The sequence below is a fragment of the Acomys minous genome, assembly GCF_964271855.1.
Source record: "Acomys minous genome assembly, chromosome: 1".
In the NCBI taxonomy this organism is placed as follows: Eukaryota; Metazoa; Chordata; class Mammalia; order Rodentia; family Muridae; genus Acomys; species Acomys minous.
In genome coordinates this window covers 68,554,491-68,578,614 of record NC_140483.1, presented here as the reverse complement: position 1 = coordinate 68,578,614, position 24,124 = coordinate 68,554,491, and the positions used below count along the sequence as shown (strand labels likewise).

The 24,124-nt window shown below is 47.8% G+C and overlaps 1 protein-coding gene across 1 annotated transcript in view; it reads right to left on the bottom strand.

Moving 5' to 3' along the window:
• The window catches only part of MARCO (macrophage receptor with collagenous structure), a 34,641-nt gene that overhangs the window by 8,293 nt on the left and 2,224 nt on the right, over positions 1 to 24,124 (bottom strand). Inside the window, exons 2-12 of the mRNA XM_084797808.1 lie at positions 13,010 to 13,111; positions 12,258 to 12,440; positions 11,818 to 11,853; positions 10,191 to 10,285; positions 9,048 to 9,096; positions 5,164 to 5,208; positions 4,820 to 4,927; positions 2,519 to 2,617; positions 2,386 to 2,421; positions 1,658 to 1,756; positions 1,509 to 1,571 (exon numbers count right to left, since the gene is read on the bottom strand). Of these exons, the coding sequence (XP_084653934.1) occupies positions 1,509 to 1,571; positions 1,658 to 1,756; positions 2,386 to 2,421; positions 2,519 to 2,617; positions 4,820 to 4,927; positions 5,164 to 5,208; positions 9,048 to 9,096; positions 10,191 to 10,285; positions 11,818 to 11,853; positions 12,258 to 12,440; positions 13,010 to 13,111 (915 nt within the window). The remainder of the gene's footprint in view (positions 1 to 1,508; positions 1,572 to 1,657; positions 1,757 to 2,385; positions 2,422 to 2,518; positions 2,618 to 4,819; positions 4,928 to 5,163; positions 5,209 to 9,047; positions 9,097 to 10,190; positions 10,286 to 11,817; positions 11,854 to 12,257; positions 12,441 to 13,009; positions 13,112 to 24,124) is intronic.

Sequence of the window (24,124 nt, the reverse complement as noted above, 5' to 3'; positions counted from 1 at the left end):
GTGTGTGCAGGTGCATGTATGTATGTGGGTTCTTGTGTATGCCGAGTTGGTGTGTGCACACATGTATACATGTGCACACGGCAGCTGGAGGACAGCCTCAACTTTTGTTCCTCAGATGATTCCTGCCTTGTTTTTTTGAGATGGCATCTCCCACCGTCCTGAAACTTGCTAAGTCGTCTAGGCTGTCTGACCCATGAGCCCCAGGGAGCCACCTGTCTTCACCTGTATGGAACTGAATCCACTAAGTCTGTGTTATTGTGACATGAGGTCGGGGGACTGAACTTAGGTCCTCAGGATTGCTAGGCAAACATTTTATCCACTGAGCTATCTCTCCAACCCTGGTGAGGGGTCTTAAGGAAGTGTGAGACTGGAGGGAATTTTAAAAAAATGGAGAAAATGCAGGTGATACCTTAGCTGGGGCTCTTAATTGTATGCCACAAAGGCCTTACACTCAGAGTCCAAGGCTAGGAGGTACTGGTACATGACCGAGTGAATGTGTGAGTGAGTAAATGAATGAATGGGTGGATGGATGGATGAATGAATGAATGAGTCAGCCAACCACTTGACCATTTGAAAGTGTGATGGGCCAGCCATTATGTGTGTTCATAGCCGTGTCAAAGGCAAAGGCACCCAAGTTGTCTGACCTTGCTCAATCTTATTCTCTGGCAGAGGAAGGGGTCAAGGCTGAGGGTCCTAGAATATGCTTGGAGACAAGAGCCCCATCTCATGACTTTGCCCTCCATCCTCGCAGCACTCTCAGCAAACACCCCCGACTACACAGGCCTTTCCAAATAGTATTTAGAGAGCACCCACTTGGAACATGCCTGTAGTCTGTCTGTGGCATCTGCAAATGAACCTAAAGTCACCATGGTGCCCAATGCAGCGGCCTGAACTTTCTAGACCAGGTGAACACAATGTAGAAGCCTGGCTTCAGAGGCCAGACATATCAACTCAGGGATTTATCTGATGAGGGGCCATGGAACATAGACAAAACTGCCAAGTTGTTTGTAGGCTAGATCACAAATACAATGACTCTGTGTTAGTCTATAGGACAGAATCTGGAAAAGAGCATTGGAGCAAATGCCCATCCACTGTGTATGTTGAACCTCTGCTAGGCTGTACAAAGCCTGGTGAACTAGCTTCCATGAGTTCCCTGGGTTGGACCAGTGTTCCCAGTTGTTCCCATAAGAGAATTCAAAGGAAGAGCTTTTCCCTTCTGTCCTAATCCTAGGGGACGATGTCACCACAGGTGAGCCCAGCTTCCATCTATGATGCTGCAGGCTCAGTCATGGCATCCAAGGCTCTCTGGGAAACAAGGGCAGAAAAGAACATCCCAGGGACCTTGTGCTCAAGAGGTTATAATGGAGGAAACTTTCTTTTATCGGGAGCCTCCAGGGCCAGAGGACAGGAGGATCTCTGCCTCTTGTGGGGTGCTGGGAGGCAATCCTCCCTCCTGTCTATCCAGAATACCCAGCAACCCCACCTTCTACCTCTGCACACCCACTTACCTGTGTCTCCCTTGCTCCCTTTCACACCTGCAGCCCCTGGATTCCCAGTCATCCCTTGGAGTCCTAGACAACAGACACCACACAAGCATAAGGACTGAACTGAACAGATGCTGGGGTACCACTCGCAATGCAGGGATAAAGGGTCTCACCTGATGGCCCAGGAGGACCAGTGCGGCCTGGCTCACCCTTGGCACCTGCAAGTCCCGCTGAACCAGGAGGGCCTGGAGGACCCTGCACTCCAGGGTTTCCTGAAAGGTAAATGGTGATGGCAGAGTTTGGGGTTAGGGGCACAAGGGCAGGCTCCCCATCCTCCATGACATACACCTCTGAACACTGTTCAGCCACCATCTTTAGACTTCTACTCCTCTACGATTGAGAGAGAAACAATGCCGTGATGGTGGATAGATTGAGAACTTTGGGTGGGACCACCCAGCTCTGTACCTCAGCAGCCAAGGCGGTCGACGCATAAAGAAGTGTTTCATTAGTCTTCCCCCTCCACTAACTGACCTTTGTTTTTAGGAACAGTAGGGTTCCTAAACCCCTGGAGTGCTCTGGGTTAACACTAGGATGAAATGAATCCTGGCACGATGGTGAACACTTGTGATCCTAGCATTTGTGAGCTGGAGGTGGGAGAATCAGATGTTTAAAGCCATCTTTACATAAATAGCTTTAGGCTAGCCTGGAATACCTGAGACCCTGTCAGAAAGAAAGAAGAAAAGAAAAAAGAAGAAAAGGAAGGAAGGAAGAGATGAAGGAAGGAAGGAAAGAGAGGGAGAGAGAGAGGGAGAGATAGAAGGATAAAGAAAATGAACAGTTTTCCCTACTTGACTCTCCCTGGGGACCACAGCCACTCTGCCCAGATGCCCACAGCTCCTACCTTGATCACCTTTGGCTCCAGGAAACCCAGCCACACCTGCAATGGACAGGCCTTGTAAGACTGCTGTCTGGCTCAGCTACCAGAGAGAAGAGCAATGCCTTCAGATCTGTGGCCCTACAGTGCAACCTCTTACCTGGAAGGCCTGGTTTTCCAGCATCACCTTTATCTCCCCGGGCTCCAGGGGGCCCCACGACCCCCGCATCTCCCTTCATGCCCACATCGCCTTTGTTTCCTGTTACACACAAACAAACAAAAAGAAAGAAATCAAGGTTGGACACGGGAGAAGGATAAATTGACCCCACTTAAGCATTTCCTATTTCATCCAAATTCCAAAATAAAGTGTCCTATGCCCGAGGGGAGAAAGATCTAGTCCCAGCCCTCCTGGAACAAGCCCCTTCCCCAGAGACAGGACACAGACTCATGACAGATCAGCTAGATGACCTGACACCAGTGTTGGTTGGGCTCTCAGGACCCCCATCAGAACCCTCACCCCTAGGAGAAGAATCACAACCTGGGGCCCAGTTTGGGGGGGGCTCATTTTATTGTCTACACTTTGAGGCTTACCTTTCATAGCCTCTCAGACTGAAATCTGAATGTTCTAGAAAGCATCTCTCAGATGCCAAGAATAGCAAAGGTCATTTGGGAAAGAGAAAAACAATGCTGTAATTTCTGTGCCCGCCTGCGGTGCAGACACGGGCTTCCCTGGCACCCAAGACTTCAAATTTTCCACTTGTCATCAGCATTCGGAACTCATGCAGCCAGTCCTCTCCTGAGTCCTCTGGCTCTCCCTCCTCCTTTCCTTTAGTACCTGGTGCATATCAATTGCGAGCAGCCTCCTTCCTGAAGGGCAGGTCAGCTGGGGAGTGGGCTACACAATGGGTTTGCTCTGTAGTAGCCATTCTGAGAGCCACCAAGGTCACACTGTCCACTTGGTGTGGACATCCAGCTCTGTTCCCACTGGGAGCAACATGGGGTGCAGGTCTGAAAGAGGACTGTTACCCCCAAAGAACCTTTTATGCTCTCTAATTGACCGGCTGACAGAAATTTTACTAAAAAGGAATTTATGGCTTCATTCTCTAATACTGAAATGTACTGCTTTTTGTTTGTTTGTTTGTTTGGTTTGGTGGGTGAACCTGTGTATACTCAGTCTCCTGGACATGAGTTGGGAAGCCAGAGAACCTCAGGCATTGTTCCTCCGCTGCCATCCACCTTCTTTTGTTTTTGAGGTAGGGTATCTCACTGGCTTTGGAACTCAACAGACAGGCTGGCTAGCTAGCCCCAGGGATCCTCCTGTCTTTGCCTCCCCAGAACTGGGATTACCAGCAAGTGCAACCATGCCTGGCCTTTCCATATAAGTTCTGGGGATTAAGCGAGGCGAGCATCCTCCTTGTACTTGCGCGGCATGTACTTCACCGAGTGAGCCATCTCTCTAGCCTTCTATTTTCTTATTTTTGGCAAGGGCCTGGGAGAGGACTCAGGTGCCATGCCAGCTCCCTTCTAGTGAATTCAGAACAGGGTCATGATTACCTAGTGAACAAGTGTGAAAATGACAACAAGAGCCAGAACCAGGCCCCTGGGTCTGAGTGAGTCAGGCTAGTTCAAGGCTCGGGAGGGAGGTGAGTCTATCACAGACATAAAGGAAGCATATTTGCTGGGTCCGGGGAGATGGCTCAGTGGGGAAAGTGCTTGAGGTACTGAGTTTGAATCCTAGCACCCATATAAAAAGCCAGGTAGGGTGACACATGCTTGTAATCCAGGAGCTCAAGAGGAAAAGGCAAGCGGGTCCCTGGGGCTTGATGGCCAACTAGTGAGTGAGCTCAAGGTTCAGTGAGAGACCCTGCCTCAAGAAACAAACCATAGTGAGAACATATTGTTTGAAAAGCATCTTTTTCAATACAAAAGACAAAAAAAAAAAAGAAAAAAGAAAGAAGGTGGGAAGTGATTGAGGAAGACACTCAACAGCAGTGCATGTACAGACATGTGTACATGCATGCACGCCATATGCCACATGTACATTTGAGAAGGGTGGCTGCTTTCTGATGGGACACCAAGTGTTACTAAAGGCCCCACCAGGCAGCAGGAGCTTACTCTGTTGTCTTCACCTTATGAGTCCAACAGTTCTATGGAAACCATCTTGGAGGCTCTCATCACACACAAATTAAAAAATGTATAGGTGACAGATAAGCAGAGTATCTCAGGTTTATCCTTGTGTAATATACATATCACACGACAACCCACAAGCATGAATGATTAATTCAATTAATGAATGATCAATTGAAATTAACTAATTTTCAAAAGAACTGGGGTACAGTGGAGGCTTCTCTTTAATAGCAGGGCAGGCAGTTCTCAAACCAAGCACGATTCTCAGCTAGAGTGGATAGACACAGGCTCTGTGCTCTCTCCAGCTTCCCCATGAATGCAACACGACCCTTACCTGGAAGGCCTAGGTCCCCTTTGTCTCCCTTGGGGCCATGTTCTCCCTTGGGGCCAATGAGACCCATGTCACCTTTGCTTCCCTTCTCCCCTTGAGGTCCTGGAGCACCTGTGATGAGAACAGAAGTGAGCACCCATTGTCCTACTAGGGGTGAGCCTCCCAGAGACAGAAACAACGTTTGGATGGAAGGAATCTCTAGGGAAAACCCAGGGGACACATCCATTAGCTCATCTCTTTGGTGGTCTTAGCTGGAGACTTGAGAAGAAGGAAAGTAGGGGGGCATCGACCCTCAGGGGCTGGGGTGGGATTTTAGAGAGAACACATGGGGACAGCTGCCCAGTTACCATCTGCTCCTTGCTTCCCTGGCGCGCCCGCGAGTCCCTGGAGGCCTGTGAGATGAAAGGAAGGACTCAATCACTCACTGTAGCTTGGTTTCTTTAGTTAGCTGACATTCTGGGGGATGGGGGTGGCCAGAGGCAGTGCAGGTATCCAACCATAAGATCCCTTTATCCTAACCACAAATACACAAGCATGCATATGTAGCCGAGTGAGTCCTGAGAGGTCTGGGCGGAGGTAACTATTGTTCCAAAGGCTTGGCCAATGCATGGCCATGGAAGGAAGGTTCCAGAACAAGGCAAGTAGGTTCAAATCATGGTTGTCTCTACAGGCAAGGTAAATGATCTTGGAAAAGAGACTTCAGTATCTCCTTGCCTCAATTCTGTCATCTGTAAAGTGGGGCTGGTGATGGCTGGGCTCTCTACAGGTGCCTCACTAGTATTCCTGTGCCCAGGACATAAACGGAGTTGGGAAACAATAGCCTCTTCCTGAGACACTGAGGTTTTAGGTGAGCATGCAGGGCACAGGGCAAAGTGCAGGCCATTCCTAACGGGAGGGGGAAGAGGACTGGAACAGGATAGAGAACACGAAGAGAAATTTGGAGATCCTGTAGGGTGAGTGAGGAAGGGAAAGGGAAAGAGAGGTTGTCAGGCAAGATGTGGAGAAAGGCTCCCTGGGTGCCCGGGCCCCAGCTTTTCCTGGGGGTGCCCGCTGCTCTGGGCTTATGACCTCCATGTCAGTTCACAGATGCTTCCTCCTCCTGTTAGGTTTGTGGGTTCAGTGGAGCATGAGAGCAGTGTTGGAAGATGGTAAGATTGCCAGCTTTCTCCTGCTTTCTGCAGGTGCCTCTTGCAGCTGGAGAAAAAAGGGACTCCAGACTGACTCTAGCAATGGGCTGGGCCTGCCCTTCCAGGTGGCTTGGTTGACTGCTATCTCTAAGATCTGGGGGAACCTTTTTCATGCCCCTTTCTCTCTGGGTAGCTCCCCTCTGAGTTAACCTGTCTGCTGTGCATAGGCCATGTGCGCATCAGCAGGTACACACATGTGAGTGTGATGAGAGTGATGTGCATATATGAACACTGGAGTATGTTCAGAAGCCTACATGTTGTGCATGTGAGCACCTGACTGTGTGGATGCATGTGTGTGCATAAATGTGCACTCACATGTGTGCGTGAATATGTGAGCGAGTGTGTGTGTGTGTGTGTGTGTGTGTGTGTGTGTGTAGCGCCATGATTGTGTAGTGTGAGGATGCGTGTATGCCAAAATGTAAAAGGAACTTTTATTTGCCTGTTTAATTGTTGTCTTGGAGGCTTAGTGCCTCTGTCTGCTAACCTAGGCCTAGTCCTGGAAGCTTCTAGCCTCCATACAATTTAACCCAGGCTGAGAATGTTTTCAGGTTTCTGAGACTTACTGCTGAATAAGTTCACCCTTTCTTGTTCTTTTTGAGCTCTGGGCTGGCTGGTTCAACTCAGCTGTTCTAGCTCAAACTCCTCTCCCAGCTGACATATTCCATCTGGCTTTTCTCCGAGCCTCTGCATTGCTCTGCGTGACCTCAAACTAACTCCAGGTATCTTTTTCCTAATCTTCTGGCTCCTTCACATTCTCTGGCTTCTTCTGTCTTCACTTGCGTCTAGCTTGTTCTCTCATTTGCCCTTTCTCTGTAAAACTCTACCAGTAAAACTGCCTCCTCTCTCTCTCTCTCTCTCTCTCTCTCTCTCTCTCTCTCTCTCTTTCTCTCTCTCTGTCTCTCTGTCTCTCTCTCTGTCTCTCTCTGTCTCTCCATCTGTCTGTGTCTGTGTCTCTGTCTGTCTGTCTCCCTCTCTCTCTGTCTCTGTCTCCCTCCCTCCCTCCCTCCCTCCCTCCCTCCCTCCCTCCCTCCCTCCCCCCTCTCTCTCTTTCTCTCTCTCTCTTTCTCTCTCTCTCTCATTCTCTGTGTTGCTCCATTAAGTAGCTTCCCTTTCCTCCCTGTTCTTGTGAAAGTTGGGCATATCCTACTCTGTCAAATCTTTCTCTGATTCGTCACTTTTTCTGCTACTCAGTTAAATATCACTTTCAAACATAGGTGTTTCCTTCTACAAACTACAAACTATCTTTACCTTTATTGTTTGGGATTAAAGGCATGTAGCACCATGCCTGGACCTAAGCTTTTCTTTACCTGATACTTGCTTTATACCAGGCTGGCCTTGAACTCAGATCTGCTTGCCTCAGTCTCCCGGATTAAAGGCATGCTTATATTCCAGCTGGATCACACAGACCTAGAAGGTCTTTGAATGTGATCTCTTGCCACAGCAGCCATGTTCTGAATTAAAATCCTTCTACACCAAAATGTATGTTCATACATGTACATGAGTGCATGAGTGTATGGTGTGAGTATTCATGTGTTCATATATGTGCATGAGTGTGCAGCTCTGTGTGGTGTGAATGTGAGAATGCATGCATGTGCAGGCACCAGTGTTCATATGTGTGCATGAATGAATGTGTGGCTCTGTGTGTGTTGTGTGTGTATCATATGAGTGTGAAGACACATGTGCTTGTAAATGAATGTGTGTGAGCCCACAGTGGTGCAATGTGTGTGGGGTGTGATTGTCTATGCATGTTTCTTACCTCACCATAATATTCCTTTCTGAAGTCAAAAGCCTCTTGGAAGAAGCTCTGCCTAGACACAGAGCAGTGGGTTCCCTGGGCTTCTGTTAACTGTCTCTCTAATGGAGCCAGTTCCTAGAAGTAGTTTTTGTGGCTGCTGGAGCTTTCTGGAGGGGCAAGCCTGCTGGTTTATTTATTCCCCCTGTACCTAAACCAGCTGGCTCTACTCACTGCTGTTAAAGGGGTCTTAGGACACTGCAGCTGGCCCTAGGAGAGTTCCGGGAAGGCTGACAGTCCTTACCCTAGGTTTTGTCTCTCAGTAGCTCTGAGTCTACCACTCTGACAGAGCCACACCAGTAGCTAAGACAGCTGGGCAGGTCTCAGCATCAGCCTGGAAAACAGAACCTACTACGTGGCCTAGCAGCAGTGGTGGCCTTTCAGTCATTATCTGGAAGTCCATATGGAGATGCATGCCTGTTATGCCAGCACTCAGGAGAGTGACAGGAGGATTGAGAGTTCAAGGGTAGTCTGGGCTACTGCTGAGCTCAAAGGACAGTAAGAGCAATCAACTGGGGAGATGACTACCTCACTTTGCAAGCGTGAGGACTTGAGTTTAACTCCCCAAGCCCCAGGAGTGGTGGTGTGTTTTTTGTAATCTTAATACTGAGGAGACAGAGGCAGGTAGGTCCCTGGGGCTCACGGGCCAGCTCACCTAGTCTATTTGGTAAGTTATAGGCCAGGGAGAGAGACCTTGCCTCAAAACACAAAAGACAAACCCCAAATCCAAGGTGGACAGCACCTGAAGAATGACCAGACTGCCAAGGTTGACACATGTTTAGTAGGACACAACATATATGTGCACAAATGCACAGGGGGAAATGGGAGGGGAGTGCACAGCAATAACACCTTGCAGAAGTATCAGCTCCATTTTATGTATAAAGAAACTGATGTGCATGGGGGAAGTGAGGGAGGCAGGGTCGCAAAGACAGGTGCATGGATGTGTCAGGCCCTGCTGGGCCACGGAGCTGCACTTTCCCCAGCAGGCTCAGAGGCCCTCAGCTGAGAAGGTTCAGCAGGGCTCTCCACCCCGTACAAGATGTCCAGCCTGAGGCACTATTGGGCAGTACTATTGTTTGTGGACTCCCCCTCCACTGCTCCCCCCACCCCCACTCCGCCACCACCTCACCTTCGAGCCCACCCCAGAGCTCACATAAGCCGCTTCCCCTGTACGGACACACTCCCCATGAGGTTTCGACTCTGGCGTGGGTCCTTGTCACTCCCACTAGGTGTTCCTGTCACACCTACTTACCTGCCTCTCCCTTGATCCCTGGTGGGCCCTGGGGTCCTCGGAGACCTGGAGGTGTTAGGGTTAAAACATGAGGTCAAGAACCAGGGGAAGACAGTAAGAGGCCTTGCAGCTGGCTGGGTATTCTCATACCAGACAAGTTCCATGGGAAAAAACCAAAGCCAACAGAGCAGGTCTCAGCAGGACCAAATCCTTCCTTGAAGTTCACACACAAGGCGCCATTGCCCTTTTCCCTAAGGAACTCCTCAACTTCACAAGGAGTACACCGTTAAATGTGTTTCTCTAGCAAATGCAACTAATTACAACAAACTGATTTGTGGGTAAGCCTCCACCTCCAGGGCTGGAAGACCTCAGCGGTTAAGATGCTTTTTCAGAGGACCAGGGTTCGGTTCTCAACACCCACGTGGGACACACATGCCTGTAACCACAGCTCCAGCCGATCTATCTGACTTCATCACTGCACTCACATATACATCCCCACACAAAGACACACACTCATACCTGTCATCAGAAAAGCAAAACTTAACAAACCAATAAAAATCCGTGTTTTTAAAGAGTAAGCCTTTTCCTCAGTCAGGAAAAACAAAACAAAACAAACAAACAAACAAAAAAACAAAAACACCCTGACGCATCTCAGGGAGGCAAAGGTGGGGAAACCATAGACCAAGACACTAAGTTCAGACATAGGAGTGGCCAGCTGCTGGTACCACAGCTGGGACACCTCTCTACTGTTGAGAGTGTATTTAATTTTCTCTCTGGAAATGTATTATTTATGTGTTTGTCTGTGTCCGTGCACGCCACATGTTGGGGGACATGTGGGGGTCAAAAAAGGTTGCTGTGTGTTCTGGAGATGGAGTTACAGATGGCTGTGAGTCACTTGACGTGTATGCTGTGAACCAAGCCTGGGTCCTCTGCAAGAGCAGCCAGCACTCTACCTGCTGAGCCTCCTCTTCAGACCCCCTTTCTTGCTTGGTAAATATCAACTCTAGTTACTCACTCTACTTGCACTCCCAGGATGATTTCCTCTTCCTGCCATGATTGGGACCACAGAGAATTCAAGAGAGATCTTCCCGTTCATGATAGGGCAAAGAAAGGACTCAGAGGATAGCTTGGAGGGGAGGGTCAGAAGACAGAGACAGTAACTGGGGTTCCATCACGACCTGCAACCCCCTTTGCTCCCTTCTCGGCAGGTGGTCCAGGCAGACCAGGGATCCCAGGCGTACCTGGGGCCCCTTTTGGACCTGGAGGATGAAGAAAAGCAGAGACTAGTTGAGCAATAGTAGACGATACATCCACTCAGCTGCAAGGGCAGGCTAGCCCAAGAGCCTCAAGGGCCAGCTAGGCTGTGAGCTGCAAGGGCAGGCTAGCCCAAGAGCCTCAAGGGCCGGCTAGACCATGAGCTGCAAGGGCAGGCTAGCCCATGAAAGGAACAAAAGAACCAGAGTGAAACTGCTTTCTCCAAGAAGCATGTGATCTGGGAGACAAGGAATAAATATAAAAAAAGAATAGTGTGATTATGTCTAAGGGAGAGTCAGCCACACACAAAGATGTGGCTTCAAGTACCAGTTCAAGCTTGCTTGAGAGGCTCTGTCCCCTGTCTGTGTCAGGAAGTCTGTGGCTCTAGGCAGAGATGTTTGCTGCTTGTAACAGCTGCCTATTAACAGCCAGGACTTCTGAACCCCATGACTTCTCCTGTCCTCAGTAGCCAGCAAATGAGCCTTTGGAGGGGGTGGGGGCCGGGCTTGAGCAAGCTAGGCAAAGCATGAGTAAGGGAGAGAGATAGTAGCCTAGTGGATGGAACCTGAAAAATCCCAGACTCCCACAGCTCCGGCTCCCAGGAACATAGGTCCTGTAAGTGGGAGCTGAAGTTCCCAGAGAAGAGCCACACTATGGTAAGGAGTCTACAGGGCTCCTGGCTGAGTAGACTGTGCATGATGGTAGAAAGCTGGAACGGCGCAGGCCCAGAGTATCCTGGGTTATGTAGCCCCATAATAGCTATGTATTACACATCTCTGTGTTTGGTCTAACATCCTCTTGGCTATTAGGTAAAATCCTTCTGGAATGGACAAACACATCCCTTAGGTTCCATCAGCCCAAAGGCTAAGAGTGTCATCACATAGCGTCTGAGGTCTAAAGCAGGTTTCCTGCTTTGCATTAGACAACCTACCTGATGTTCCCACTGATGTATTTTGAAAGTCTCTTGATTTGTGATTTTCTTTTGTCCTGTTACTATGAGATTTCAGGAAACTTACCACACTGGAACATGATATGTGACGTAACCTGAGTCCATGTTCCCGGACCACAGCCACTTATATTTGGTTTCAGAATAAACCATCTATTATTCCCTTTGAGGTGGGAGCTGAGTCGACAACACACAATACTGTGGTCATTATATAGCCCTCTGGGAAGTGGGGACCCTGCACCAACATCACATGGGAAGGTAAAGGCACTCGATTGGAGTGCTTCTGGGAGACAAGGAAAGTTCTGGAAACCTAGGACGCTTGGAGAAGATGGGAGGAGGAGATAGGTTGGACAGTCCTGGGAAGATGGCAAGGTTAGGACATTGGAGAGAGAAGCCAATCATTCGGGAGGGGCTGGGGAGGCAGAGGCCCAGAGGAAGAGGCTCAGAGCTAGGAGTTCCCACTCCATCCAGGTAGAGAGGTGATCCCATGAAGGAGGCAGCATAGAGAAGGTGAGCTGGCTCCCAGCTAAGGAGCCATCCAAGGAAGGTTTTAGGGAAGGGCAGGGTGGGCCAGACAGGAAATGATCCTACCTGGGAAACCTCGTTCACCCTTAATCCGGAACAGCTCTGTAAGAGAAGGAGAGAGGGTTGAAGACTGAGCCAGGGTATGCAGGGGGAACATGGTTTTTCTCCTGTGCACCACAGAGAGCTCACAGACTCTGCGTTGGAGGTCTGGATCCCCATTGGACTTGCAGCATTAAAGGTTTGAACAGCAGCTGAATTTGTTCAGAAATGCAAGCTTAGAGAGATCAGGAACCCGACTCCTCTCCCCTGCCCAAGGAAATCGGGGAAGTACAGAAATATTCAGATTGTTGTATACACCTGCATTGCCCCACACCAATTTTCAGAGGTTCCTGAGATTAAGGGAAAGCCTCACAGTGTTGGTCAAAATACCTCTTTTGCAGGCTGGGCATGTAGCTCAGCTGGGAGAGGGCTCACCCAGCATGCATGGGAACTAGGTGTGGTGGTACCTGGATTCCGAGTGAGGTTGTGGACTTGCTGACGCAGTTGCTCCTGGCTGGTGTGGACCAGGGTGAGCTGGGCCTGCAGGTTTTGCAGTACCAGGTGTGTTAAGAATGGCTTGTCCTCAGCAGCCAGTGTCTCATTGCCAAAGTATGTTTCCTGCATCTGGAGCCGCACCTGCAGATTGAGAACTGAAAGGCCAACCCAGAGCATCATTAGGGGCCTCATTGAAGCCTGAGCCATTGGGGCAGGTTCCTGATAGTCTGTGTCACATGTACATGACACACATGTACATGTCACATGTACATGACATGTAGAGCATGAAGTTTCCATCACACTCTTGTGCGCTGAGGGGAAAAGGAGACAGGATGGACTCCCCACAGTAGGTCCCTGGAACCTACTGGCTAGCCAATCCAGCTGTTTGGTGAACTCCAGGCCAGAAACAGACCCTGTCTCCAAATCGATAATGCTTCCACACACATGTGCATAGATGCACGTAAAGAGTGACTAAGGAACAACTCAAAGTTGTCACCTGGCTTATACACACACACACACACACACACACACACACACACACACACACACACACACATACACACCTTTACCCCTCCATCATCTCAGTGAGTCTAACCACTATGTCCCAGCAAATGGACAGGAGTACTCTCAAGATGCCTCCAGTTAGCCAGGACCTTACATCCAGAGGAGCTTAGGTGGCTACTCCAGGAGGAAGTACACAGGACCAGGGCCAGGGCCACCTCACCTTGCACCAGCAGCAGTGCAGTGCCTGCTGTGAGCAGGACCAGGTGGACGGCCATGACTGCCATGCAGAGGGTACCCCCATTTCTCCTCTTGGGTGCTGAGTCTGGAATACAAGAAGAAAAGCAATGGCTGCAGAGGCACAAAGAAGGAGCCAACCTATGCCAGGCCACGTGTAAGGGGGCTGGGGACTCCATGGAACGTAGGAAAGGCACCCGAATTTTTCTTGTTCCTGTTTTTGCCACAAGGCGAGAGGTTCCATGTTTAATCTTTCATACTTATGGCTGGAGAGGTGGAGAAAAGAAGACCCCCAGGGCTTGCTGGCCAGCCAGCCTAGCCTCCTTGGGGGAGCTCAGGCCAGTGAAAGATGCTTCCTTAAAAGAAAAGAAGACAGAGAATTAAGAATTAAGAAGGAGCGGGGGGGGGGGGGATGAGGGGGGAGGAAGAGGGAAAAAGGAAGAAAAAGAAGAGGAAGGGCAAGAGAAGAGAGAAGAGAGGAGGGAAAGAGGAGAGGAGGGGAAGAGAAGAGAGAGGAGGGGAGGGAACAGAAAGTGATGAGCACCATCAGAAAGATGTCTGAGGTTGACTCCTGGCTTCCATGCCCATGTAAGGATAACCAGAAGGATCAGTCTTGCTCAGGCTTGAACGCCAGTGTGATGCCTTGTTTATATTGGAGTCACCAATGCTTACGCCAATGAATCGTGGAAGCCGCAGGTTGCATTTACACAGTCTGGGAGGGCGAAGAGGTTTGTTCCTGTTTCCTAAACACGCTGTGTGGCTCAGAGAACTGGGTAACTTATTAGGACTTAAGATGCAGGCCAGCGGTTCATGTCTTTACCTCCTTGGCCTTTTACTTTGTTTTTGTTTTGTTTTCGTGTGTGTGTGTGTGTGTGTGTGTGTGTGTGTGTGTGTGTGTGTGTGTGTGCATGTGACCATATATGTGTGTATAGATGTGCACATGAAGCTGCGTGACATTGGCACAGCTATTAGAACAATAGGAATGACAGGTGTTCATGACCTTGCCTCTCAGCTCTATAAGGTCCCCCAGCTGGGGTGTGCATTGTGAGCATCCAGGGGTGTGCACTGTGAGAAGGTCCCCCAGCTGGGGTGTGCAGTGTGAGCATCCAGGGGTGTGCACTGTGAGAAGGTCCCCCAGCTGGGGTGTGCATTGTGAGCATCCAGGGGTGTGCACTGTGAGAAGGTCCCCCAGCTGGGGTGTGCATTGTGAGCATCCAGGGGTGTGCACTGTGAGAAGGTCCCCCAGCTGGGGTGTGCATTGTGAGCATCCAGGGGTGTGCACTGTGAGAAGGTCCCCCAGCTGGGGTGTGCATTGTGAGCATCCAGGAGTGTGCACTGTGAGAAGGTCCCCCAGCTGGGGTGTGCATTGTGAGCATCCAGGGGTGTGCACTGTGAGAAGGTCCCCCAGCTGGGATGTGCATTGTGAGCATCCAGGGGTGTGCATTGTAAGATTGTCCCCCAGCTGGGGTGTGCATTGTGAGCATCCAGGGGTGTGGTTTGCCTATCATTTCTTCTGTGCCCACAGACCTGTACACACTGGTTCCTTGATGTCTATGCAGCATAGCTCCAGAGCCAAATAAAGGTATTAAAAGTACAGAGATTATTGAGTTCCTTGTATAATATGATTGTGGGATTTTCACAGAAGCCACACAGCCCCCATGTGAGAGGTGACATACAATGAGATAGGAAAGTTAACTATAGCAGAGTCCCAGGCATCAGAGTTCTGGGTGGGGACAGTAAGAGCAGCCATGAAAAATAATACAAATGTCGCAAGGGCACAAAGAGAAACCTTGGAGAAAAGATGAACAGAAGAAAGAGTCTCACTGTGGAAATGGTCGTGGATGTTTGTCCTGACTCAGAATGCTCTCAGGGCTGGGCTGGGGATGTAGCTTAGTGGGTAAAGTACTTGCCTTGCAAGTGTGACGACTAGAGTTTGAATCCCCAAAGCCCACATACATGTTGGCTGGGTGTGGTTACCCACGTCTGTAATGCCGGCATTGGGGAGATAGTGACTGGTTGAATCTGCGACTTCTCAGTTCTGTGAAAGACCCCACCTCAGTAAATTAAGTATAGTGTAATCGAGGAAGACGTCAGGATTAACCTTTGGTGTCCACATACACCTCCAATATGCACCCACACATACAAACATATGCCAAAAGAGCTCAGAGTTTCCTCTGAAGGCCTCTCAGAGCCTTCCCTTGGGTAAAAGAGGGGAGCTGGGCAGAAATTTCAGGGAGACATTTCAAACTGTGACAGCCTTCTTTGTGGGTTCCAGTAAAGTGAGGTACCCTGTCCATAAAAAAAAGATGGTGAATGTCTGAGGAATGGCATTCCCAGAAGATGGCCTCTGATATCCTCATATATATGAGCACATCACACACACACACACACACACACACACACACACACACACACACACACACACGAATACGTTGCACATGGAAACACACATGCAAATGTGAAACATTAAGAGCAGAGGACATTTAAAAGCTAAAGCAAACATACTGAAAGCCATTAGAAAGAACACGTTATCTGCAGAGACACATTATCTGAATGACAGCCAGTGCTTTATCTGAAGCCGTGGAGATCACGGGTAAGTGGCACCCTGTGCTCTGTGCGCTGAAAGGGAAGAACCGCCAACTGTGAATTCTCTCGTGAATGAGAAGATCCTTCAGGAATGAATGGGCGAAATACAGACATTCTCAGATGAAGGGAGACCGAGGAAATGTGAAGGAACTTCTCCAAACAGGAAATGAGAATAGAGGGCCTACAATTTCAAAACAGAAAAAGAATAATGGAATGGTTAGAAACGGCGATGCGCGCACGCGCACACGCACACACACACACACACACACACCTTTTCAAGAGTCTAAAATCATACTTCATGGTTGAAAACAAATATACCGTCCTTCTATATTGTATGTAATTTGTGGTGAGAAAAATTCTTAAGATAATTGCATTTTAAAAGTGGAGAAGGACATAAATTGAGATAAAATTTCTATGCTTGACCTGAAGTGGGGGAAATACTAATTCCAGCACACTGTGGCATAATCTGTAAATATATCACAATGCCAACAGAAACATTTAAAGAAACGGTTGTGGCTTAAATGCCCTGTTCCCCACGGGCTCACGTGTGTGTGTGTGTGTGTGTGTGTGTGTGTGTGTGTCCTGGTCTCCAGCCGGTGATGCTGTTTGGGACAGCTACCCAAACCCTTTAGGAGGTGAACCCTTGCTGGAGAAAGTGAATCACTGGAGAGAGCCTTGAGGCTTTGTAGCCTGGCCTGATTTCCTATGAACACTGTTCTTTCCTAAGTGCAGATGACATGTGAGCAGCCACCTTCCCTGCCTGCCATCATGCCTTCCCATCTTTGGTGACTATCTTCTGGAACTCTAAGCCCCCAAATAAACCCTTACTCCCTTAAGTTGCTTTTGTCAGGACATTTTTGTCACAGCACCGGAAGAAGTAGCCAAATGAAAAGCTCCTCCAAGTAATACGGTCCAACAGAATTCCAGAATGTATTTAAATAATTCATTAGAAAGTAAGAAAGAAAGAAAGAAAAAAACAGAAAATAAGAAAGGAAACTGGATAGATGATAAAGAAGTACAGACTGAAATAGTGCAATAGGATGGTCTTGTTAAGCCCTAATTACATATTGATAAGTGATACATCTATAAGCAGTGCCAGTCTACCAATCAGCACAGATGTTGGCAAGCTGACATAACACAACTACACATTACCTAGAAGAGGCCAGAACTTCAAAATATAGGAACAGAATCCAATACAGCCGAAAGGAGAAAGGTACAAATTGATAACGTAATCAGAGATTTCAGTTTTAATACCTTGCGCTCAAAAACTGATAAAAAAAAAAACCAACCAAGACACAGAAGGATGGAACACCGTCAATGAACACCTGGTGAGCACTTACGGGGCACTCCGTTCCAAAACAGTGAAACACACACACTTTTCCATCACACACAGAACATTCACCAAGACCGATCACATCCTGGGCCATAAAACAGACCTCAGTAAGGTGTGGGGGAAACGAAGCCGGGGCCTTGGTCGCTGGCTTGATGCGCAAACATAGCCATGTGGAATCAGATTGCAAGAACCCATATGAAAAGTCAGCTGTGGTACTGCTCTTCTGTATTCCCAGAGCTGTGGAGGCAGAGACAGGAGGATTCCTAGGCCTTCTTACCCAGGAAGCTGGGAACTCCCAAGTTCAGGGGGGGAAATTTCAGTCAGTGAGGGCTGGGGCGTGGTCTCAATAGTTAAGAGCACTTGCTCTTCCAGAGGACGCAACTTCACACTGGGTGACACACAGCAACCTGCGACTCCAGCTCCAGGGAATCTCATGCCCTCTTCTGGATGTCATGGGCATCCATGTGTGCACACATGTACAGGGACATACACACATTCACATATAAAATAAAATAAATAAGTTTCAAAATAAATAAACAATAAATGCGTCTGAAAACATCTCACGGTAGTGTCGTATAGCTGTGAGAGACTCAATACTTTCCTCTTAAGTCTGGGACCAAGGCAGGGGTCCATTCCTGTCCCCTCATTTTCTATACTCACGGAGGGCTCCTGTACAATAAACAGCAACAAAGAAATAAGAGACGAAGCTTGGAAAGGAACAGATATGTCCCTGTTTGCATAAGTGAATGTCTATATAACAAATCACTAATAATCTTTAAAAGAAAAAAAAGAAAAAAAAATTTAAAAAATAGAAATTCACAGGATGAAGAAGTAGTTCATCAAAGCTGTAGGATACATGGTGAACATATAAATTCTGATGGCATTGATATATCCGAATAAAAAGCAATTGGTAACCAAAATAAAACGCAGTAGCTCTGGGCTGGAGGGATGATGCTCAGCAGTTAGGAGCTCTTGATGCTCTTTCAGAAGGATCAGCGTTCAGAACCCACCCACACACATCAGGAGGCTCACAGACACTTGTAACTCCAGCTCTAGGGGATCCGGTGCCCTCTTCCAGCCTCCATAGGCAGCCACAGGCATGCACACATGCATACGCCCACATGCATGCACACTCAGGCATAAATAAAAATATAAATCAAAACCCTCCAGGGTATTCCTGATGTTCAGTCCAAAGAAAATAGTCTTCAGATGTAAATCTAACAAAACAGATACAGGATCTATATACTGTAAATTAAAAAAAAATCAATTTGTAAAAATAAAGTCAAGAAGTGAAGAATTATGCTATGTTCATAGATTACAGCTGTATGGAGTAAATGTGTTAATTATGCACATGGCCATACTCCAGCAAAAATGTTAACACATGCCCTTAATCCCAGCACTTGGGAGGCAGAGGCAGGGGGATCGCTGTGAGTTCAAGGCCAGCCTGGTCTACAAAGCGAGTCCAGGACAGCCAGGGCTACACAGAGAGAACCTGTCTTGAAAAACAAAAAACAAACAAACAAAAAAAAGGCAAGCTAATACTAAAATGTATGTGGAAAAGTCAGACTGTAGAATGACTAAACCAATCTCATAAACAAGGATGAAAGGTGAGGAGAAAATGATGCGACCCAGGCATCGAGACAGTGTGGAATTGGGAGAGGGCCAGTCAAAGAGTGTGCGAACTCTTGTTGAACCATCCTTGCATGCCTAGAGTAATGTCGACTTTATGGTGCCAGTTAACTTTCCTCGTATATTGCTTCTTATGTTTTGTGGATGTTTTCCCAAGACTTTTATGTCAAAGGTCATGAATTGTATTGGTTTTTAATTTGTGATCTATATGACCCTATTGAACAGGGTGGGGGCGGAAATATCAGCAGCAAAAAGGTTTCTCAACGCTCAGTGACCGAGACTTAATCCAAGATCGTGCAATGAATCCAGTGTTTCCAGTACTGTTGTTGGTGCTGCATCGCAAGCCTTCACTGAAGTCTTGGTCACGTGACACGAGCACTTTTCCCGGAGCATGCCATAGTGTCACACACCTGAAGCATCTCTCTCTGGGGACTTGTGTGCTGTGCTACCTGTTTTGACTGAGTATGTGAAGGGCTCTTACATAACGGTTTGATGATGGAAACCAGGGACAGCTTGTCAGCCCTGAAGCAGTCTGTCTTCAGATGCTGCAAAAGCAAACATCTACATCTGTATTATGATTTCATAGATAGCTCTAGCGGCTTTGTAGTAGCCCCAAGAAGAAACAGCCCTAACGTCCCTCAGAGGATGAACACTTGAACCACGGTGCAGTCACACCGTGGGTCACTACCCGTTCACAGGAGCCCACTTCTGAGACCCAGCTGTCTGATTGCCTATCAGGGGAATTACCCCGTGTAGGACCATTGAAAGCCCTGGTTAGGGGAATGGTTCCGTGGATAAAGCGTTTGCGGGGAAATTGTGAAGATCTGAGTTAGAAACCCAGAATCCATCTGATGTTGGCTGCAGTAGCACACAGTTGTAGCCCAGTGCTTGTATGATGTGTTGGTGTGTGTGTGTTTGTGTGTGTGTGTGTGTGAGATACAGGAGAATCCCAAGAAACTCAAGGCCGGAAGCGAAACGAGAGACCCTGTCTCAAACCAAGCAGAAGTTGAGACTTGACACTTGAGGTTGTCCTTTGACCTCTACTTGCATGTCATGGCATGTGTGCATGCATGTATACACATACACAGATGCACACACATGCATCACACACATTATACATATAGAATGAGGGGGAAAGTTTCTCTCTCTCTCTCTCTCTCTCTCTCTCTCTCTCTCTCTCTCTCTCTCTCTCTCACTCACACACACACACACACTCACACACAGGAAGGCCAGAGTACAACTTGTGGGAGTCAGTTCTCTCTTGCCACCATGTGGATCCTGGAGGTTGAACTCAGATCATCAAGCTTTGCTGCACTCACATAATCAGGCTTGGCTGCATCGACTTTTATTCACTAAGTCACCTTGCTAGCCTCAAAACCAATCTTTAGAAAGTTATGTATGATACAATTTATCCAACACTCCCTGACATTATCTAATTTATCTACACTTGTAACACAGTACAAGCATAGAGATAAGGAGTTGATTCGCCTTGCCTTGGCGGGGTGAATGATGGCTTGTGAGGCCTGAGGACCATCTGTGGTATAAAACCTATATAGCATGGGAAATGCACATCCACAAGTGTGCCCACAGCTGGTGGAGTGTGTCAGCGTCTAGTTGTGAGGTTATAACAAAACTATGTGAGAAGCTACACTGGAAAGAAACTGGGTGAAAGGTCACAAAAGGCCTTCTTGGGTGTATTTCCTTACTTTCTGTGGCTCTGCATAACTATTTCACAACATAAAGTTTTCAAAGCCAGTTTGGTAAAGTCAGCTGTTTTAAAGATGTTAAAGATGGAAAAGCAGCTGTATGCAAACCTTTAGTTCCAGCTCTTGGGAGGCAGAAGCAGGAGGATCTCTGTGAGTTCAAGGATAGTCTGGTCTATATAGTTCTAGGACAGCCAGGGCTGAGAAAGAGGGGGGAGGGAGAGAGAGGGAGGGAGGAACGGAGGGGGTGGAAGGGAGAGACAGAGACTGAGAGAGAGAGAGTGAGAGAGAGAGAGAGAGAGAGAAAGAGAGAGGGGGGGAGAGAGACAGAGACAGAGACAGAGACAGAGACAGAGACAGAGACAGAGGCAGAGGCAGAGTTGGACTTGAGGGAATTTGCAGAGAGAATGTGTCAGGAGAAGCTTCAAGGTATCTTAGACTCTCTTGAGAGCAGGAAGAAGGGACATGTGGGGTTGATGCTGGGGGTCAAAGGTGATTATGACAAACAATTACAGAGTCTTAACTTCTCTATTAGCATTTTTTGTTCTCTCTGTCAAAAAAAATGTTCTAGAGACTGGGGCTATGGTGTGGTTGGTAAAGTGCTTGCTGTACAAGTCTGAGGACCCGAGTTCAGATCCTCACTTACAACAAGACACTGTTGCGTCCTCCTGTAATCCCAGTTCTCCCACAGAGAGACTGGAGGGGAGGCCAGGAAATCCCTAAAAGCTTTGTGACCAGTTAGCATGGCACATAGAGAGGAGAACAAAAATCCCTGTCTCAAACAGAATGGAAGGTAGGGACCAAATCCTGAGGCACACACACACACACACACACACACACACACACACACACACACACACACACACCACACTATTTAAAAGTGTGAGTCTGTTCCTGCGCATGCCCTTGCAAACTACTACCTACGATGGCCATAATAGCTCACTGACTCCTAGGAGCTGGAGTCACAGGCAGTTGTCAATCACCTGATGTGGGTGCCTGAAACTGAGCTCAGGTCCTTTAATTTAGCAGCAGGTGCTTGTAACCCATGAGAGCCATCCCTCCAACTACTCCCAACAACATTTCAAAATGTTGTTATTATTTGAATATACATTATTTGAATTATTTGAATATTATTTGAATATATATATGTATATATATATATATATATATATATATATATAATATTTGGATCCTAGCCATGCATACTCCTCCCAGACCCCCCACTACAGTTCTTTCCAAATATTATAAGCCTCTCTCTCTTTTTTTTTTTTTAACGCACTGAGTCTGGTTAGGGCTAGCTGTATGTTCTTGTTTGTATGACTACCCACTGGAGCATAGGCAACGTGGCAGGGGGCACAGCCGTAAAGAAAAGTAACTCCCCTTCCTCAGAGAGGGGTGGAGCTTGTGAGATCATCCCCCATCCATACAAGAATGTTCTCCGGCTTAACCCTGTGCAGGTCTTGTGCAGGCAGGCAGCCCTAGCGGCTGTGAGGTCATCAGTGCAACTGTCACATCTAGAAGACGCTGTTTCACCTCAGGTCCTGTTCCCCAACATCTGGCTCTCAGTCTATTCACCCCTTCTTCCCAGAGCTCCCCAAACCTCTTGGGAGGGTGTGATAGAGATTTAGGGTCGAGCACACCACACTCTCTTATTCTTTGTACTTTGAGCAGTTCTGAGTCCCTATAGTAACTGTTGTCCTCTACACAAAGCTCCTCCAAGGATGGACGAGAGGCACAGCCATCTTTGGAGAGTTCAGAGGGCTTAGCTCAGGGCTACACTGGGTCACAGGACACAGTTGATCCCCTCCAAGGAGAAAGAAGAAGTTCTGAGGCTGAGAGAGGTGTGGAAACAGCATATCATATGAAGAGAGAGGCAATGGCTCAGAGTTTGGGAGTGGGAAGTCTAGGCAGGCCCCAGGCTCACAGAAGCGACTAACGTCAAGATGGAAGTGCAGAAGCGAACAGACATGCAAGTGTTGGGATTTAGGAAAGGTGGCAGCATCCACTACCACCGCCCCCCAGTCCCCAGGGATCATGGGAGAGCTCTTGCTTGGGTTCAAATGTCCCACCTACCCTAGTTCATGGCCAATGACCTGGCTTGGTTGTTCTGTGTAGCAAGAGCTTCTAGCATGTGATAGCCTTCAGAAACTGATGCCACTTTTGTGTGGTCATTTTTACCACACCCACCACACCCATGTGCGACACACACACACACACACACACACACACACACACACACACACACACACACACATCCAGTAAAAAAAAGGTGGAGGGGAGGAACAGGGCAGAGAACACTGAGTATAGAACAAATGGTCATTAAAAAGGGAACTCATTACTAGGAAGACAGGAGGGTGAGGGTGAGACTGGGGGAGCACATCATGGCCAGAGAGTGACAGAAAATGCATGTATTTCAAAGCCAAACTACAATGAGCTGTCATGACACATCTATGAGAATGGAAAGAGGGAGAGAGGAAGAGGAAAGGACATTCGGATACACAGATAAAGAGAGAGAGAGAGAGAGAGATGCTATCAAGACAGAAATATTTCAAAAGCTTGTGAAGCTCATATCTGAAAGTTTCTGGGGTGCATAGTCAAAACTCCCCATAGTATTTCTGAATAGTTAAAAACAATTAATAAAACCTGTTGAGGTGACACAGGCTTATAAACCTGGTCCTCCGGAGGCCCTGTCTCAAAAAAGAAAATGTTTTATCACGCATTTTATCAATATTTTATCAATCAGGAGCCAGAAACAGTTTGTATTTCAAGATGAGCAGCAATAGAAAAATAGTGAGTATAGTAGAGTGTGGCTCAGTTGGTAGAGTGCCTGCCCAGCATGCGTGAAGCCCTGGGTTCAAATCCCAACACCACATACACTGAGTGTGGCGATACATGTCTGTAATCCCAGTACTTGGGAGGTAGAGGCAGGAGGAAGTTCAAAGTTATCCTAGGGTGTTCAAGTCAATCCAGATGACATGAGACCCATGTAACAAAGACGCGGAGGGGGAGGGGAAGGGATGAACACGAACATAGCACTACAAATGTTTTTCCATGGTTTTGTCTGAAAACTGTAGATTAAAGTTTGATGATAGTGGTTTTGTTTGTTTGGCTTGTTTGTTTGTTTGTTTGTTTTTCCTGAAGAAAGTAAAAGTAACTTGGAGCCATGCATTCCTGAGCATCAAGTCATTTCACAGGAAACTCTGAGGGTCACCATGCTTGCCAAACCTCTCAGCAATTACTGTTCATAGTGGCATTTTTCTAGAAGGGTCCATATATTCCCTGACAGCATTGGGAAACTCTTCCAACCTTGTTAGTTTCTCAGGGTCTTGTTGAGTTTTGGTCTTGGCTTAGGGCTCAAGTTTTTGTCTATGGAGCATAGCTACAGCCCGAGTCAGAACACCAGAGTTGGTGGAAACTTGACCTTCCCTCTCCTGCTTTGACACTGAACTCCAGTCTTATTAATCTGACATCTAATATTTGCTCAGGGTATTCTGTTTTCCTGCGGGGGTGTGTGTGTGTGTCTGTGTGTGTGTGTGTGTGTGTGTGTGTGTGTGTGTGTGTGTGTTTGAATGTGTGATGCTCTTGTTTGTGTGTGTGTGCTCCTGTCTGTGTCAGGTGTATATGCAAATGGTAGTGGAGGCAGCCGTTGACATCAGGTGTCTTCCTCAACTGATTTCTGTCTTCTTTTCTGAGACAAGATCTCTCACTGAGAGCTGCGCATGGTGGTGCACACCTTTAATCCCAGCACTTGGGAGGCAGAGACAGGCAGTCGCTGTGAGTTCGAGGACAGCCTGGTCTACAAAGCAAGTCCAGGACAGCCAAAGCTACACAAAGAGACCCTGTCTAAACA